Genomic DNA, 20828 nt, shown 5'->3' with positions numbered 1-20828 from the left:
ATGTTCTGATGACCCTAGTGAGGGACTCATATGTAGTAAAATGTAAGCTTGTATACAAGACATAGGACCTACAACATAATTCACCTCTTTTCAACAAAAATTATTCTAGACAAAAAACAGTTGTCTTAATCATTTGGTAATAGGTAGAATTGCTTCAGTGTTTTTTGTGCCACCAAACTGCTAAATTTGGCATTTTTATTATATTGAAATTCAAACATAACAATATAGCTGAGTCAGGTTGATAAAAACACATGTTTGAAAGAAATGAAAAACCATTTACTTATTTTATTTTTTATAAAAATAAATAAATAATAAAAAATAATTTTTTATAAACTAAAATCAAGATTACTTAAGAGCTTGTAGGTTCAAAAAAATCTTGAATGAAGCTGCCAAATAGCTCTCTCACTCTCTCTCTCTCTCTCTCTCTCTCTCTCTCCCTTCTTCTTCTTCTTCTTCTTCTTCTTCTTCTTTTTTTTTTTACTAATGAGAAGTTTGTCATATGTTGCAGTTGGGATAAGTTCATGTAGAAACTCAGTCAAAACATTTAAAATGTAGGACAATGGAATTGTGGAACTGTGGTTTATTCATCTCGTGGCATATATTAGCAATCCATTTGGTTTGCAAACAATAGACAGTTCAAAAATTTACAAAACAGTTTGAATGATTTTTACACTAATAAATGATAACACAACACTAAAATGATATTTACTGAGGTGTGTACCACATTGTATTGAGCTCATATTTCCAGTTGCTCTTGCATGAATTGATCCACTGAGAAATAAGATTTCAGTATCAATGCCTCATTTAGCTTTCTTTTAAGTGGACCTAAATTCATCTGCATTAACTTATTCACTTTTAATTTTTTATGAATTTTCGTCCCCATGTATTGAGGTCTCTGGGCATACAATTGAAGTGGTGGGTGGGAAGCATGTAATTTTCTTTGTTTCTTGTACATATGAGTGAACAATATAGTTCCCATCAAACAATTCATGTCTGATACACAAAAAGATAATAATCTCATAAATATGTACAGATATGGTTGATTATTAGTTTAAGTTTTCTAAATAACGAACAACATGACTGACGGCACATATTTCAAATGATTTTTTTCTGTAATTTTAGTACACACACTATGTTTGTCAAGTCGCCCTGAAAAACCATACCATTCCTAATAATGAATTCAGAGTAGCTTGTATATGCTACTATTTGGGTATTCATGTCAGCTGTGTTTGATAATATTTGCACTGCAAATGCAAAGCTGCACAGTTTGTTTGTTAGGTACACAATGTGTGCCTGCCAGCTCAAATTTTCATCTAGACTGAATCCTAAGATTTTGACTGAGGGAGCTTTTTCTATGTCTTGGTAGTTGTGACTAATTTTAATCTGCTCACTGTTCAGTAATACCCAAATAGCGTTAGAAATGGTATTGTAGAGTGCGTGGAAGAAGAACCTCAGAGAAATGGAATCTGGGAATGAAATTGTAATTCCTTGATTTAACCAAATCAAAACAAGTACTACAATTCAAAGAAACTTTGTGGAGATTAAAGTGAACAGCTACAACAACTCAACTCCAGTGAGAATAAAGTTAATTTGTAACTTTTTATAAGACCAATTCTCATTGAATCTGAGGTAGAGCATATATAAATATTCAATTCCATTTGAATGTAATGTGCTAACAAACAATAGTATTACTATCATGTGAGAAAAGAGCAGTTACAAAGTCCAAGCCCAAGCATGTCTCTACCAACAGCAAATAAAGGTACAGTCTGATTAAGCAAAACAAACACCGTTCAGAGTACAGCACATGCCATAAAGAAGGGCTCATCAATATTAGTATACTACATGAGCATGCACAAATACTGAAGTGCCCCTTGGTTGGCTGTGGCTCGTAGTGCCACCACAAGATGTTATAGCAGCCACACGGATTGATGATGTATTTTCCAAACAATGTCCAGCAAGGCTACCAATCAACATCACTAGTTGTAATTCATGCAGTCATTCCTTCAATTTGTTTCATATTGCCTGATTCAATCCAGATTTAATGGGAGATTCTAAAAAAGCAACTAATTTTCTCAGTCTCCTGAAATGACACAACTTTTGAAACAGCCTGAATAAAGGTAAAACTAGTACCATTCTAAAGTGATTTCTGCTGCCCACTGAAGTTAATTATCATACTTTGTAAAATAACATCCTGTACTTGAAACCTTTCCTTTCATTTAGGTATTTCCATGTCAAAGGGAATTCCAGAGCAGACACAACAACAAAAAGTTGGGAAAGGCACTTACTCTTCTGCAGTTTATTGATAAGCAACACTCACTCACATGTGACACACAAAAATAAAGAAAGACATTTGAAGAACTTCTTATGGTCTCATGAATGCAAACCCACAGACACCTAAATGTACACATTCAATGCCTAGGGTTTGGTGTGATATTGACTATTTATGAGCACCTGCTCTGCCTGATTAGTGCACAGGAGAGGACAGGCTTCTGCCAACAGGGAGAGAAGCAGACATGTATGGGAAGAAATGGTCAAATTCGCATTCTTCTCCTCTCTTCCTTATTTGAATTATGGAAAATAAACATCCACTCATCTTTATCACAACATGCTGAGCAATGGGGAGACAAATAAAAAGAAAAGATAACTGCTTTATTATTCTTTCAAACTCGCATTCCTCTTTATAACTGAATGTTTAAACTCATAAATTTGCACATGCTTTGTGTATTACAAAATAACTGGCATAAATGTCTGTCTAGTATGTGAAAGGATGGAAGTTACAAAGTGTAAGTAACAGGGAGATGAACAGATAGTGAAAGAGAAGCATGGTAGGAAAATCAAGTTACAAAGATAATTCCCTAAGTTAAATATTGGTAGGAACAGTCCATTCAGCAGAATGAAAAGGGGAATAGTGCAGAAATGGGATGGAGAGGAGCCAAGGAAATAAATACCTAATGGCAGTAAATAAATATAAAATGAAGTGAATTAGGACTAATAAATAGCAAGGAATAGGCAAGAAGTATTACTACAGTTTGAGGACAAAAAAAAACGAGTAGTGGAGTAGGAACATAAAAGGAAAATGTAAATAGTGGAGCAGAGAAGGGAAAGTGGAAAGAATCAGAGACAGAAGGAGGAGTAAAACTAGTGGAGATGTAAGTAAGGGGAGCTGATAGGTACCAGGATACATTTAAGAAACAGTTTCCATCTATCCAGGTTAAATAAGCTGGAGATGATGTGAAATGCATTCCCAGAGCAAGTCTCAGTGCAAGTGATCTTCATCTGAGCTGGAGACCCACATAAACTCATACAGATGGTGTTGATAGGGCAGAAAAGCCCAGCTAGTTGTCATGTCCACCTGGAAAGCACTCCCCCAGGTGCTGTACATCAAGCTGGATGGTCCATCATAAGGCAGCCTGCAGAGTGCCAGGATGCTGAGGTAGCAGTGCTCCAGTGCCTACTGCTGGATTTTCACAATTGGTGGCCAATTTAAGGTTGACTCTAGCTGATGCCAGAAAGTTATGTAATCAATCCACTCAATACCCAAACAAACTGTTACACCTGAGTAATTACATGATGTAATAGTCCTTGCTATATCAGTAAGCCATGAAGTGGAACATCAGTCAAAGTTAGTGCATTTCAGGTTTTAGAATTTACGAGAGTGGTTTGAAAAGTTTACAAAATCACCAAGAGAGGTCAGCGCTAGCATAACGAGTTGTTCACATGATATTCAGTGGACTGTTGCCTGTAAACGCGTGCCACGTCAGTGTTCTTGGAAGAGAGGTGTGGCAGCGACATGGCTCTGTTGTTGTTCCCACATAGTGATTTACGAAGATAGAAAAAAAATTGAGATTCGAGCAGTGATTAAGTATTTTGTATCAAAAGGTATGAAAGCAAAGGACATTCATGTCTATTTACAGAATACACTCAGGGACTCTGCTCCTTCATATTCAACTGTTGCCAAGTGGATAAATGAATTTAAATTTGGTTGGGAGAGCTTAGGTGATGATCCGCACAGTGGTCGGCCAAGATGTGTCACAACTACAGAAATCATTGCAAAAGTGCACAAAATGGTCACAGTGGATCACTGACTGAAAGTGCATGAAATTGCTCATGCTTGCCAGATGTCATCTGAAAGGGTATATTATGTTTTAACTTAAGAATTAGAAATGAAAAAGTTATCTGCAAGATGGGTGCCACAACTCTTGATGCTGGATCAAAAATGCATGAGAAGGGGCATATCAGAAAAATGTTTGGCACATTTTTGGAGAAACAAACAAGATTTTTTGTGATGACAGATGAAACTTGGGTGTGCTACTATACCCCAGAGACAAAAAGAGTCATATCAGTGGAAACATGCTCATCCTCTGCCATAAAAAAACAAAGACAATTCCTTCAGCGGGAAAGGTCCTGGTATCAGTTTTCTGGGATGCGATGGTATTATGTTTGTAGATTATCTCCCCACTGGGCAAAAAATTACTGGAGAATACTATGCTAACCTCCTGGAGAAATTGCAACATAAGATATGTGAAAGAAGCCCAGGTGTACCAAGGAAGAAAGTCATCTTCCATCAAGACACACCCATCTTATTCACCTGATATGGCTCCATCAGACTTCCATCTCTTCCCAAAACTGAAAATTTTTCTTGGTGGATGAAGATTCAATTCAGACAAAGAATTGATAGCCCGAGTTGACATCTATTTTGCAGGCGTGGAGGAAACTCATTTTCAAGTTGGATTCAATTCTCAATTCACTGGAACATCGGCAGAGCAAGTGTATTAAACTACATGGGGAATACATTGAAAAATAAATACGTTTCAGTGATGTAAGTACTTTTTTTCTATTCCACCCCAAGAACTTTTCAAACCACCCTTGTACCATTCTTGCACTATATAATAAACACTGGGAAGAAACAATCAGAGACAAAGCAACAATTATTTATTTTTTATTCTTCTTTCCAGTTTGTTTTCCAAGGCCAGGTTTGTTATATAATGACTCAAACACTTTTTTCTCATTTATTTATGTCAAAATAGCTTTTTAAGAGAATTATCACATCATAATGAGAATGAGATTTTCACTCTGCAGCATATGCCAGGCTGAGGCTCAAACTTGAGACTTTTGCCAAAGTTTTAATCTGCCAGAAAGTTTCATATCAGTGCACACTAAGCTGCAGAGTGAAAAACTCATTCTGGAAACACATCCCACAGGCTGTGACTAAGCCATGTTTCCACAATATCCTTTCTTCCAGGAGTGCTAGTTCTGCAAGGTTCGCAGATGAGCTTCTGCGAAGTTTGGAAGGTAGGAGACAAGGTACTGGCAGAACTAAAACTGTGAGGACAGGTCGCATTTTGTACTTGGGTACCTTAGTTAGTAGAGCACTTGCCCATGAAAGGCAAAGGTCTCAAGTTTGAATCTCGGTATGGCATACAGTTTTAATCTGCCAGTAAGTTTCACATCAGTGCCCACTCTTATGCAGAGTGAAAATCTCATTCTGGAATCATCCCACAGGTTGTGGCTAAGCTGGGTCTCTGCAGTATCCTTCCTTCCAGGAGTGCTAGTTCTGCAAGGTTCATGAAGAGCTTCTGTGAAGTTTGGAAGGTAGGAGATGAGGTACCGGCAGAATTGAAGCTATGAGGACGGGTCACAAGTAGTGCTTTCGTAGCTCAGTCAGTAGGGCTCTTGCCCATGAAAGGCAAAGGTCCTGAGTTTGAGTCTCAGTCTGGCACACAGTTTTAATCTACCAGGAAGTTTCATCATCACCCCTTGTTTACAGAATGAAAACCAATATAAACTGAGATGACTCATAACATTTTTACAGATTAAAAAACACACGCACAGTCACAGAAGCAAGCACACTACTGTCTCCAGTAGTTCCATCTTTAAAAGTAGCTTTACCTCTTCTAATAATTATATTATTTGCATCTTGTCTTCATCAGTACCTGAGGCACATGCAAACTAAAATTGACTTTCTTTTATTGACTTCCCCTTCTCATCTTCAACTGCTTCCAATTCCTCTTTGAAATTCCACACAAATGCCACTTTATCTGGTTTATTTTATTTAACATTTAAACCATTCTACTTCTTTTAGTTATCATTTGTACCCTGTTAATCAATATTGCCACAAATGTCTCACAGTTGACATTCTCAAAGAAGACAGGTATATTAGCTGCTATTTGATCAAATATATTTCCATTGTCAGTGCCCTCTTGAACTGCTTGTTATAAGTAGTTGTCACAGAATGCATTTACTAATGTTTTGCAGGGTCTTTTGTCATACTCAAAACTTACTAAGCTGCAACTATGCAAATTAATATTTCAGTGATCAAAGTCTCCTCTAATGCTGACACTAAAGTTGAGGAACAGATGTACTACTGACCTGAGGGTGGGAGGGTTAATTTAAATAGGTTTCCATTGGATTGTATAACCATGTAAATTTATTGCATGATCATGAACAATATTTTCTCACTGTGGAAGCATTTTTAATACTGAAACAAACTAACTGCTTGTCTGTATGAGGTGATAAATGTCATGGGATATCCCTTATATCGAGTCAGACCTTCTTCTGCCCAGTGTAGTGCAGTAACTCAACATGGCATGGACTCAACAAGTTGTTGGTAGTACCCTGCAAAAATATTAAGCCATGCTGCCTCTATAGCTGTCCATAATTATGAATGTGTTACTGTTGCAGGATTGAACTGGCCTTTTGATTGTGTTCTATAAATGTTTGATGGGATTCAAGTTGGACAATCTGGGTGGCCACATGATTTGCTTGAACCGTCTATTTCAAACCAGTTAGGAACAACTGTGGCTGGTGACATCCATTAAAATTCCATCATTGTTTGGGGTCATGAAGTCCATGAATGGGGCCAATGGTCTCCAGCTAACCAAACTTAACCATTTCCAGTCAATTATCAGTTCAGTTGGACCAGAAAACCCAGTCCATTCCATGTAAACACAGTCCACACCACTGTGGAGCCATCACCATCTTGCACAATATCTTGTTGCCAACTTGGGTCCACAGTATTGTGGGGTCTGTGCCACACTCAAATCCTACCATCAGCTCCTACCAACTGAAATCTGCACTCATCTGACCAGGCTGCAGTTTTCCAGTCATCTAGTGACCAATCGAAATAGTCATGAGCCCAGGAGAGGTGCTGCACGTGTTGTGCTGTTAGCAAGGGCAATCGTGAAAGTTGTCTGCTGCCATAGCTGCTTAAACCAAATTTCTCTGCACTGTACTAATTGATATGATCATCACACATACCATATTGATTTCTGCAGTTATTTCATGCTGTGTTGCTTGTCTGTTAGCACTGACAATTTTACACAAATGCCACAGCTGCTGGTCATTAAGTGAAAGCTGTCTGCCACTGTGTTGTCCATGGTGATTCCTGAAATTTGGTTTCTCCACACACCCTTGACACTGTGGAGTTCAGAATATTGAACTGCCTAATGATTTACAAAATAGGATGTCCAACATGTCTAGCACCATCTATCTTCTGCTTTCAAAACCTGTTAATTCCCATCATGCGGTCATAATCACACCAGAAACCTTTTCACATGAATCACCTGAGTACAAATGACAGCTCCACCTAGCACTGTCTTTTTATAAATTGTGCACATAATACTACCATGATCTGTACATGTGAATATCACTAGCCTATGACTTTTGTCATCTTGTTTATGCCCTGGTGTATAGTTTTCATTGTTGATTTTCAACATCTCTTATTCTGAGAGGCTTCTTACACCATCCACACAAGTTCAAAGCTCTGTGCCATGCTTGTGATGATGTAAAGGCGTCTGCTGGTAAACTCCAACTGTTGTACACCACACAAGGAATACCTCAAACAAATATTAGTATTTACACATAATATTATACACTTAAAATTTAAGGCACACGTGTGCATAGTTTTAAGACGCATAGAATTTAACATAACATTAATAAAGAACAAAATCACTCATTTACATACTTTACACATCTGACTCTTAAGGGAAAATATTGAATTTAACTATGCAAAAATTCTGTACACTCACAAGGGTTTGTCAAAATTTTATGGTTACATCAGGTGGTGATCAGATGGTGTAAGTTAATTTTGTAATTTTTAATAATACATTGGAGAAATATAAAGCTCTTTTGGTAATGGACAGTTAACTTCTACAGTTTGCATCACTTGAATTTGGTAGTGGTATCCAGTCTTGTTGAAGAGTATTTTTATTTGCTTGTCATTCATCTCTTGTTTCTCCATTAGTCTAATTTTAACCTTACTTATTTTATGATAAAATGGGGCTCAAGATGATAAACAAATATTTCTGACAAAGGTACATTTTTTGTCAGCATTGACTGTTTTGTAGATCTCTTCCTGCTGTTCTTGCTGTAAATTTTGTCTAAACACCATGACTGTGATATAATTCACATTTTGTTAAAGACATTGCGTGTTCTATGAATCTGAGGGACAGTCTCCACCTATGCAGGTGGAAGCAGATTGTGTTGATGAGAAGACTCAACACAGGTTGATTCATGACATATAAACTGAGACTATGTTCTGATGATCACTATGACCACAAAAGATGGGATTACAGTACTTTCTGCTGGAAGAGAGAGAGTTATACCTGTTTCAGAGGACAGGCTATAATCAAGATTAGAAACTTCCTTACCACCAGTACTGAAAAATCAGACATTATGTTATCACCACAGCAGTTTAGTATTACTTGATCTTACAACAGCTAAATGTAAAGTTCCTACTTTGAAAAATGGTGTTGAGTCCTTAGTTACTACAAATAGCTTCTGTTTATCTCCTGCTGGTAATTTAATATTTGCATGAGTACAACAGCTTTTTTGAAAGAACAGGGTGATCACATTTTACTACAACTTGTCATTCAACTTCATAATCAACACTGTTACTTTAGAAAAACTTGAATCTTGGCCTATCAAAACGGATGTAACAAAATATAACAGGTACCTAAATATAAGTTGCACATGTTGTTGGGTGCAATCTGATATTTAGTGATACATAAGAATTTTTGCAGCCAAGATTATGTGTTGAAATATTTTTATTTCCTCAATGACCATCTTCAACAGAGTCTAGCTGTCATTTTCCCCTTCTGGACATAATATCACTGTACACACTATTTATGAAAGAAAGGCACTTTGGCTTGTCACATGCATAAAACAGGATAAATAAAAAGTCCATGGTACCAAAACTGTGCTCAGAGCGGAAGCAAGTTTGTCTGTGGAGCCATTATAACTACAGCTCATCACGAAAGACTGAGCAGGCATGCAGCAGAAGTGTTGAATGTACAATAATATTTCCAGAAGATCTGAAGATGACAGATTCTATTGAAACCACTCATTGAGGGTATAAAAATATTTTGACATGTGATTTTTGCTGCAAAAATTCTTATTTATTGACAAAGACGTAAATAATGCTATTTGAAACTAAATCACTAGGATGCAGTGATATAAAAGTATTTTGCACTGATCAGGGTATCACAGAGGCAAACCATGAACATTTCTCAGTCTAAAAACTTCATAAAAATTTCAATTGAAAGGTCCAAATTCACTACCTAGCAAATAAACTGAATAACTTATCATTTGTGACATGTATTTTGTCACGTGCCACAAACATGGTCACCAAAAAGATAGTGTATCACTGCTACTTTGAGATGGTTTTTAGTTAAGGGATAAACTTCTGGGAAATTCAGAGAATGTCAAGAGGCTCATAATATTACAAAAGAAAATAATTTGCAACATGAGTCTCCCCAAACAAAACCATTATTGAAAAAATTTAAAAACAGTAACCATTCCTTCCCTCTACATATAAGAGGGGTTGATTTTGTTACATAGAAACTAACATACACTTCACACCTTCTGTTTCCACAACACCTATGGCAACCACCACAGAGATAATTTTAAACTTCTGATGCACTGGTTAAAACTTTAGCCTAAATTCCAGAGTATATGAGATTTAAAATTTACAATAAAATTAGGTAATATATTTAACATGGAGCTTGGTACACTGGAAAGATTGCTCTTTACTCTTCTGTTGGAGAAGTGTTATTTTTCTATTGAAGAATTCAGTGATGACGGTTTCACAGCTTGAACAAGTGAATTATGTACACATTTCCAACATGAAATCAGAGCAGGACCAGTAATTTGGATATCAAATTCTTTACTGTAATTAAATCACAGTTGTGTTTTATTATGTAGTGACTAGTTTCAAACCACTCAGTTCATTTTCAAGACAGGCTTATTACAGCTGGACTGATAGTGCTTGGTTAGGCAATGATCAAATCACTTGCATGTGAATTACACTAAAAGTGCTTGATTAGGCAGCAGTCAGTTCACCTATTAGTGAACTGACTGTCATTTAACCAAGCACTATTAGAAAACTATTGGACAAGATCCCTCCTTCCAGCATTTTATAAAATAATAGAAAAATTAATGAAGCACAGAATCAACAAATATCTAAATGACCATAAGTTGCTAAATAGAAATCAGCATGGCTTCCAGGCAGGTAAAAATACAGAAACAGCTTGAATGTGCTACACTGAACAAATAATCAAAAATCTATAAAAAGACAACAGCGTAGCAGGAATAAATTTAGATCTCTCCAAAGCATTTGGCACTGTCAATCATGGCATTCTTTTAGAAAAAATGGAAGCATTAGGTATTCATGGGGCAGGGAAAAAGTGGTTTGAATCATACCTACAAAACAGAATGCAGAATGGAGGACTGATGTCAGATTTCTCCAACCTCAAAATAAATTTAGTATCAGGTGCAAAAAAAGTGGAAATAGGAGTGCTGCAGTGGAGTATTCTAAGTCCCTTACTGTTCCTTGTCTACATAAATGAGTTCCGCACCTCAGATGGTGCAGCAAAGGCCATACTATTCTCAGATGACACTAGTGTGATAATAGGTGCATCAAAGCAATTGCTGCAAACAACTACTGATCAAGTGATAAAGAATGTCCACACTTGATTCAATGCACACTGGTTGACATTAAATGCAAAGAAAACAAATTATATGCAGTTTTGGTAAATATGTCAAAATGAAAAATCTTGATCTGTTGTTGGGTGACAAGGCCATAGAACGGGTGGTATCAACAAAATTTCTGGGGATTCATGTAGCTGAAAATCTTAATTTTAATGACCATGTAATGAAACTTGTGCAGAAACTTAACTAGGCCTGTTTTGCTCTTAGAATAACTGCAAATGTCTGTACTGCAGAGAATGCCGGGATGGCACATTTTGGCGATTTTCAGTCTCTTGCAACATAAGGAAGAATATTTTGCGGTTCCACCACTTGCCGTCTAAAACAAATCTTTCTGTTACAGAAGAGAACTCTCTGAATAATAACACACAGTCATCCACAGACACAATGCAAACCATTATTCAACAAGCTTTAACTTCTAACAATACCTTCCTTATATATATGCAAATGTGTTTTATATGTTAGGGCCCACTTTGCAGATTTTTATGCAAATGACAACTCGCATAACTACAATACTCGAAATAGCACAGCATTTCACACTCAGCGAACAAAAAGAACACACACACAAAGGCATGTGAGCCATATTGGTACAAAACTCTACAACACACTGCCAGCTAACATCATAAAGCTAAAAGATGAAAACAGATTTAAAGTAGAATTTGTACTTGAACAATGATTTTACTTGGTAAATGACTATTTAGGCCAATTAATAATTCTGATAATATTTATATTAAGTCAAAACTGGAAACACTGTCTTTCAATTCCTAAAGTTACCATTAATTTTGTATATCTGATTGAGAACTGCTGAATGTGGTAAAATCATTACTGAATTATTGCAGTGAATATAAGGGCTTCCTTTTTGGAGAAGACAAAAGTAAAGCCTTAGGGCAAACAGACTATGCAGTTACAATACTGTTGGTATACATGTATGAAAAGTTGTGTTATTGTGTCTTGTATGACCAAGTATTATTCTTTGTTCATTTTTTGTACAATTTTGTATGTATTATTCTTTGTACTACTTAATGTGAAATTTTGTATGTTCCTTTTGCACAAATTGTTTCCCATAAATTTACATGTACTTTTGGACAACATCTATTCAATATTTATTGTCTACAGATGGATAAATAAATAAAATAAAGAGCTTTAATAGGCCTGGCTTGCAAGTGAACTTGCTAGTTCAAACCTAGTCACCAGCTTAAAGAAATATAACTGTGATGAAATTGGAATAATGAAGTTGAAGGGAATTGTATTTTGTTCTGTTTTTTGTATAATGAAAACTATGGAAAGCATTTGAATTTAACTTAAAAATGTTCTTATTGTAAATCTTAAAATGTTGTAAAGGAATACTTGGCATTTGCTCTCAAAAGAAAGCAACAGAACCACACAATACATCAGCCTTATTCCAACTTCTGTCAATCCAAAGTTAGCCAATATGCCTCAGCTAACTGACAATAAAATGATCTCTTATGGAACTTATCTTTTTCAACATATTCCTTCCAGATTATAAAATGAGACCCAGCACAACTGATACCATTCATTAGATAAGACAATAAATTAAATTCTCACATTAAAAAAGAGAATGAAAAATGGTAGAGTACAATAAAACAGAAGCTTTCAAAATGTGGTGCTACAGAAGAATGTTGAAGATTAGATGGGTACATCACATAACTAATGAGGAAGTATTGAACAGAATTGGGGAGAAGAGAAATGTGTGGCACAACTTAACTAGAAGAAGGAATTGGTTGGTAGGACATGTTCTGAGGCATCAAGGTGTCACCAATTTAGTATTGGAGGGCAGCATGGAGGGTAAAAATCGCAGAGGGACACCAAGAGATGAATACACTAAGCAGATTCAGAAGGATGTAAGTTGCAGTAGGTACTGGGAGATGAAGAGGCTTGCACAGCATAGAGTAGCATGGAGAGCTGCATCAAACCAGTCTCTGGACTGGAGACAACAACAACAACAACAACACCAACAACAACTATAACACCAAAATGACAAAGGCTGCCTCATAATCATCAATAATCAAATTATATTTCCTTGCTTTTGTTATTATTCCCTGTCCACACATTTAATTATAGTATACAATATTCAAAAAATCACAAACTAACAGCAACCCATTGCAACAAATTATGAAAAATAAAACTTCAGATAATGACCCATGTCCTCTCAGTTTCTTTCCATTCATACCACTCTTTGTCACTCTCTTCCTCTTCTCCCCTAATAGTCCACTCCTCATTCCTACTCAGTCAACATCAGTGAATCACTCTCATTCATTGTATAGTGTGGCCCTTCATTGACACATACAAGAGTCATCTAAACACAACTATGGAACGTCTCATTTCATTACACTTGTCCCTTTATTTTTATAAGGGTCACATTCTGGATCACTTGTGGAAATATCCAATTCAAACAACTCTATTTACTTTGCTCAAAAATTTTACCTTGATACTTCATGCAATATCATTTGTAGTTGAAATGTATTCACAGTTGTGAACATGGATGACCATCAGTTATATAATGGAATGCTGACAATGAAAATTTTTGCCAAACCAGCATTTTATCCTGGATTTCCCACTTATCATGAGCAATTGCCTTACCATTAGGCTATCTGAGCATGACTCAAAGCTAGAGCCAAATTTCCACATGTCATCAAGTGTGTGTCTACAACCTGCACTTGCACATCCATTATGTATATTCCCGTACTGGGGAGACATTTAAATTAAAAGTTGCTTGCATGGTTTCAGAAGATAAATACAATATTGCAGTGTCTATGTTGCTCAGAAGTACAATGCAAAGTTCCTTTGGACATGCATGCATGTAATACGCATGCATATAATACGATGTGCATTTTAGCATCAACAATCACGCCAATGACAGATGTAAAATGTAAGTTGAATTTGAGCTAAGGATAAGCATTTACTTTCTTAACATATTGTTTCAGAAGAAGTAAATAAAAGACAGGCTTGGAAAAGACTGAATGGAACTAACAATGGTGATCTTGACAAAATAGTTCTGAAATGTCAAAGCTCAATAATGTGCTAGAGGATTTAAGGCTATTATATGAGTATTTTCCAAGAAAAGGATCATGTAATGATAGTGGGTAGGATGGGAAAAGTTTGTACAAAGATAGGATCTTAAAATCCCACCAGACATATTAATGGATGCCGGCGTCCTGTCAATATGCTGCATACCTACATCCAGTGGGATCACTGGAAGTGGAGAAAACACAGTATATTCAGCCAGCAGGTCACATGAGCCCACCAGCTGGCAGATTTAATGTCAAACAGCCCATCCGGGACTCACTTCTGTCCACAAATGAATGTGTTCATTTCCATGGCCAATTGAAGTACTGACAATGATCATAAGCTACTCCAGTTGTTCTTTGGCCCACATATTTTACAACTGGGCCTGCCTGATTAGGATCTCAGCATTGTGCTGACCACCTATCGCTATTAACTCTATTTCAGTGAACTGTTATACCACTCAGTTAAGTGACTAATTTCAGCCTCACCTGCAATTTAAGTTGTGCTACTACAAGTTATTTTGACTTGTAGTCCTAGAAGACAAACAGGTTACTTGTCACACCACATTTAATTGCGATTGTAATGCTTATAGTACCATATTTTGGAACATTTTGTATAACTTGTAAGCTATAGTGTGTGTTTCTGACACAATTAAATAAATAAATAAAAACAGGATAAGAGACTCATGTGGACTTTCCATAATAATTCTTTATTTCAGTGTGTTCAGGCACGTATTAATAAATGACTTTCATGATCTGATTGGAGACTACAAAACAGGAGTTGAAGGAGATTCCAGTTTAGTTTGATATGATGAACAACCATGGTTGAAAAATTTTTGGAATTGTGACAATAGCAGCTTAATAAACACCACGTGTTGGTGCAACATTGAACCAGCTCAGCTCACCAGCAGCTACAAGTCCTGCCAGATATTTTGGATTTCTACCTATTTACTGACCCATGAAAGCATTAGGACATTTTTCTTCAGAAATGGTTGCCACTACATTTCCATGCGAGTGACATTCAGTGCCCACCACGAGAACAGGCTCAATCTTCAGTCATAATGTCTTGTGTAGAAATTGGAACCATTGTTGGAACCTTCACAGTTACCTCTTCCAGACATTTATGTCTTGCTGACAAAATATTTTTCTACTAATGGAAAATCCAGGATGGAATAATGACAATATTACGAAAAGAGCAGTTGCTACTCACCACATAGTGGAGGTTCTGAGTGACAGATAGGCATGACAAAAACTCTGTCAAATCAAGCTTTTGGCCAAACAGAACTTCATCAGAACAGACAACGCACAGACACAAATGCAACTCACACATAAACATACATGGCCATACTCTCTGGTAGACTCTGGTTTGGCTGCCAGAGACTTTGTTCATAGGTGTTTGAGTTTCTTTTGTGTGTGTGTGTGTGTGTGTGTATGTGTATTCCAATGAAGCTGTTTTGCTGAAAGTTTTGTTTGACAGACTTTTTGTTGTGCCTACCTGTGACTCAGCATCTCAACTATATGGCAATTAGCTACTGTCCTTTTCATATTTTCATTTTTCTGCTAAAATGCATCTCATAGTAGCTCTATTGGAATTTTTGCACCCTTGTAAATCAGATGCAACAGAAGAATGCTGAAGATTAGATGGCTAGATCATGTAACTAATGAGGAGGTACTGAATCGAATAGGGGTGAAGAGGAATTTGTGGCACAACTGGACTGCAACAAGTGATCAGTTGATAGGACAAGTTCTGAGGCATCAAGGAATCATTAGTTTAGTATTGGAGGGCAGCATGGAAAGTAAAAACCATAGAAGGAGACCAAGAGATGAAGACACTAAGCAGTTTCAGAAGGATGTATGTTGCATTAGTTACTTTGAGATGAAGAAGCTTGCGCAGGATAGAGTAGTATGGCGACCTGTATCAAACCAGTCTCTGGATTGAAAACTGCAACAACAACAACAACAACAACAACAAACAAACATCACATGGATGGATATGTGTGTGTGTGCGAGTGTATACCTGTCCTTTTTTCCCCCTAAGGTAAGTCTTTCCGCTCCCGGGATTGGAATGACTCCTTACCCTCTCCCTTAAAACCCACATCCCTTCGTCTTTCCCTCTCCTTCCCTCTTTCCTGATGAGGCAACAGTTTGTTGCGAAAGCTTGAATTTTGTGTGTATATTTGTGTTTGTTTGTGTGTCTATCGACCTGCCAGCGCTTTTGTTTGGTAAGTCTCATCATCTTTCTTTTTAGATATATATATATATATATAACAGAGGGAAACATTCCACGTGGAAAAAATATATCTAAAAAGAAAGATGATGAGACTTACCAAACAAAAGCACTGGCAGGTCGATAGACACACAAACAAACACAAATATACACACAAAATTCAAGCTTTCGCAACAAACTGGATGTGTGGATGGATGGATGGATGGATATGTGTGTGTGTGCGCGAGTGTATACCTGTCCTTTTTTCCCCCTAAGGTAAGTCTTTCCGCTCCCGGGATTGGAATGACTCCTTACCCTCTCCCTTAAAACCCACATCCTTTCGTCTTTCCCTCTTTCCTGATGAGGCAACAGTTTGTTGCGAAAGCTTGAATTTTGTGTGTATATTTGTGTTTGTTTGTGTGTCTATCGACCTGCCAGCGCTTTTGTTTGGTAAGTCTCATCATCTTTCTTTTTAGATATATTTTTTCCACGTGGAATGTTTCCCTCTGTTATATTCATATCATTAATTTGAACCCAACAATGACGTTTGTTATTGTCACTGTTACATTTCGAAGTCTTTTCTGTCGTCTTATTTCCTCCTTCTGTTTTTGCCAGTAGTTTCCCTTTGTATGGATGGATATGTGTGTGTGTGCGAGTGTATACCTGTCCTTTTTTCCCCCTAAGGTAAGTCTTTCCGCTCCCGGGATTGGAATGACCCCTTACCCTCTCCCTTAAAACCCACATCCTTTCGTCTTTCCCTCTCCTTCCCTCTTTCCTGATGAGGCAACAGTTTGTTGCGAAAGCTTGAATTTTGTGTATATATATATATATATATATATATATATATACACACAGAGGGAAACATTCCACGTGGAAAAAATATATCTAAAAAGAAAGATGATGAGACTTACCAAACAAAAGCGCTGGCAGGTCGATAGACACACAAACAAACACAAATATACACACAAAATTCAAGCTTTCGCAACAAACTGTTGCCTCATCAGGAAAGAGGGAAGGAGAGGGAAAGACAAAAGGATGTGGGTTTTAAGGGAGAGGGTAAGGAGTCATTCCAATCCCGGGAGCGGAAAGACTTACCTTAGGGGGAAAAAAGGACAGGTATACACTCGCACACACACACATATCCATCCACACATACACACACAAGCAGACATATTTAAAGACAAAGAGTTTGGGCAGAGATGTCAGTCGAGGTGGAAGAGTAGAGGCAAAGAAGTTGTTGAAAGACAGGTGAGGTATGAGTGGCGGCAACTTGAAATTAGCGGAGATTGAGGCCTGGCGGATAACGAGAAGAGAGGATATACTGAAGGGCAAGTTCCCATCTCCGGAGTTCGGATAGGTTGGTGTTGGTGGGAAGTATCCAGATAACCCGGACGGTGTAACACTGTGCCAAGATGTGCTGGCTGTGCACCAAGGCATGTTTAGCCACAGGGTGATCCTCATTACCAACAAACACTGTCTGCCTGTGTCCATTCATGCGAATGGACAGTTTGTTGCTGGTCATTCCCACATAGAATGCATCACAGTGTAGGCAGGTCAGTTGGTAAATCACGTGGGTGCTTTCACACGTGGCTCTGCCTTTGATCGTGTACACCTTCCGGGTTACAGGACTGGAGTGGGTGGTGGTGGGAGGGTGCATGGGACAGGTTTTGCACCGGGGGCGGTTACAAGGATAGGAGCCAGAGGGTAGGGAAGGTGGTTTGGGGATTTCATAGGGATGAACTAACAGGTTACGAAGGTTAGGTGGACGGCGGAAAGACACTCTTGGCGGAGTGGGGAGGATTTCATGAAGGATGGATCTCATTTCAGGACAGGATTTGAGGAAGTCGTATCCCTGCTGGAGAGCCACATTCAGAGTCTGGTCCAGTCCCGGAAAGTATCCTGTCACAAGTGGGGCACTTTTGTGGTTCTTCTGTGGGGGATTCTGGGTTTGAGGGGATGAGGAAGTGGCTCTGGTTATTTGCTTCTGTACCAGGCCGGGAGGGTAGTTGCGGGATGCGAAAGCTGTTGTTAGGTTGTTGGTGTAATGTTTCAGGGATTCCGGACTGGAGCAGATTCGTTTGCCACGAAGACCTAGGCTGTAGGGAAGGGACCGTTTGATGTGGAATGGGTGGCAGCTGTCATAATGGAGGTACTGTTGCTTGTTGGTGGGTTTGATGTGGACGGACATGTGAAGTTGGCCATTGGACAGGTGGAGGTCAACGTCAAGGAAAGTGGCATGGGATTTGGAGTAGGACCAGGTGAATCTGATGGAACCAAAGGAGTTGAGGTTGGAGAGGAAATTCTGGAGTTCTTCTTCACTGTGAGTCCAGATCATGATGATGTCATCAATAAATCTGTACCAAACTTTGGGTTGGCAGACCTGGGTAACCAAGAAGGCTTCCTCTAAGCGACCCATGAATAGGTTGGCGTACGAGGGGGCCATCCTGGTACCCATGGCTGTTCCCTTTAATTGTTGGTATGTCTGGCCTTCAAAAGTGAAGAAGTTGTGGGTCAGGATGAAGCTGGCTAAGGTGATGAGGAAAGAGGTTTTAGGTAGGGTGGCAGGTGATCGGCGTGAAAGGAAATGCTCCATCGCAGCGAGGCCCTGGACGTGCGGAATATTTGTGTATAAGGAAGTGGCATCAATGGTTACAAGGATGGTTTCCGGGGGTAACAGATTGGGTAAGGATTCCAGGCGTTCAAGGAAGTGGTTGGTGTCTTTGATGAAGGATGGGAGACTGCATGTAATGGGTTGAAGGTGTTGATCTACGTAGGCAGAGATACGTTCTGTGGGGGCTTGGTAATCAGCTACAATGGGGCGGCCGGGATGATTGGGTTTGTGGATTTTAGGAAGAAGGTAGAAGTTTGGGGTGCGGGGTGTCGGTGGGGTCAGGAGGTTGATGGAGTCAGGTGAAAGGTTTTGCAGGGGGCCTAAGGTTCTGAGGATTCCTTGAAGCTCCGCCTGGACATCGGGAATGGGGTTACCTTGGCAAACTTTGTATGTGGTGTTGTCTGAAAGCTGACGCAGTCCCTCAGCCACATACTCCCGACGATCAAGTACCACGGTCGTGGAACCCTTGTCCGCCGGAAGAATGACGATGGATCGGTCAGCCTTCAGATCACGGATAGCCTGGGCTTCAGCAGTGGTGATGTTGGGTGTAGGATTAAGGGTTTTTAAGAAGGATTGAGATGCAAGGCTGGAAGTCAGAAATTCCTGGAAGGTTTGGAGAGGGTGATTTTGAGGAAGAGGAGGTGGGGTCCCGCTGTGACGGAGGACGGAACTGTTCCAGGCAGGGTTCAATTTGGATGGTGTCTTGGGGAGTTGGATCATTAGGAGTAGGATTAGGATCATTTTTCTTCGTGGCAAAGTGATATTTCCAGCAGAGAGTACGGGTGTAGGACAGTAAATCTTTGACGAGGGCTGTTTGGTTGAATCTGGGAGTGGGGCTGAAGGTGAGGCCTTTGGATAGGACAGAGGTTCGGATTGGGAGAGAGGTTTGGAGGAAAGGTTAACTACTGAATTAGGGTGTTGTGGTTCCAGATTGTGTTGAAAGGAATTTTGAGGTTTTGGAAGGAGTGGAGCTGGAAGAGGGAGATTGAGTAGATGGGAGAGACTGGGTTTGTGTGCAATGAGAGGAGGTTGAGGTTTGCTGGAAAGGTTGTGAAGGGTGAGTGAGTTGCCTTTCCGGAGGTGGGAAACCAGGAGATTGGATAGTTTTTTGAGGTGGAGGGTGGCATGCTGTTCTAATTTACGGTTGGCCTGTAGGAGGATGCTCTGAACAGCCGGTGTGGATGTGGGAGAGGAAAGATTAAGGACTTTTATTAAGGATAGGAGTTGACGGGTGTGTTCATTGGCTGAGTTGATGTGTAGGTGAAGGATTAGGTGGGTGAGGGCAATGGACTGTTCAGTTTGGAACTGGTATAGGGACTGATGGAAGGAAGGGTTGCAGCCAGAGATGGGAACTTTAAGTGTGAGGCCTTTGGGGGTAATGCCAAATGTCAGACAAGCCTGAGAAAATAGAATATGGGAGCGTAATCTGGCTAGGGCGAAGGCATGTCTGCGGAGGGAATGTAAATAAAACTTAATGGGGTCGTTGTGGGGGTGTTGTGCGGGTGACATGGTACTAGAAGGTCGAAAGTGTAACATGAGGCTGAAATGAAAATGAATATAAAAATATGTGGGGAGAGATAAAGGTGAAGTAGAAAGCAAATGGAGATCTGGTGTGAAAAGAGGCGAAAAGGGGTTGGTTGGAGCTGGGTTATGTTGATCCCGTGATGAAATAGTGTAGGTAGATAACGATGTGCATAAAGGTTAGGTGGTTGTGTTGCCGCCAAAACACGTTAAAGGGTGGAGAAATTCGGGAAAATTTCGAAAAAACTACGTGAGGATGTATAAAAAGTAGTGGTATGGTGGTGGCAGATTATGGAAATGAGGCTAACAATTGTCTGGTGGAGAAATAATGACGTTAAAACCTGTGGGAAGCGGCTAAAAATGATCGGTGATGTGAAAAAACGGAAATCGAAATAAAGCAAAAGTTATTAAAACTAGCCGAAAAGGTTGTTTAATAGCTGAAAGGAACTGTTTGTGAACTAGAAACGGTGGATTTTATAGC

At 38.9% G+C, this 20828-nt stretch overlaps 1 protein-coding gene across 7 annotated transcripts in view; it reads right to left on the bottom strand.

Moving 5' to 3' along the window:
* Window positions 1-20828, bottom strand: part of LOC126194660 (uncharacterized) — a 118599-nt gene that overhangs the window by 31931 nt on the left and 65840 nt on the right. Inside the window, exon 1 of one of the 7 annotated variants that reach the window (XM_049932853.1) lies at window positions 17311-20800. The exons of the other annotated variants lie outside the window; for them this stretch is intronic. Coding sequence (XP_049788810.1) covers window positions 17492-20362 — 2871 coding nt within the window. The 5' untranslated portion in view covers window positions 20363-20800 and the 3' untranslated portion in view covers window positions 17311-17491. Of the gene's footprint in view, window positions 1-17310; window positions 20801-20828 lie in introns of those variants that run through there. 7 annotated transcript variants of the gene reach the window in all.

Source organism: Schistocerca nitens, chromosome 7, assembly GCF_023898315.1.
Source record: "Schistocerca nitens isolate TAMUIC-IGC-003100 chromosome 7, iqSchNite1.1, whole genome shotgun sequence".
In the NCBI taxonomy this organism is placed as follows: Eukaryota; Metazoa; Arthropoda; class Insecta; order Orthoptera; family Acrididae; genus Schistocerca; species Schistocerca nitens.
Note: the sequence above shows the minus strand (reverse complement) of the source record. Positions and strands in the feature narration are given on the sequence as shown.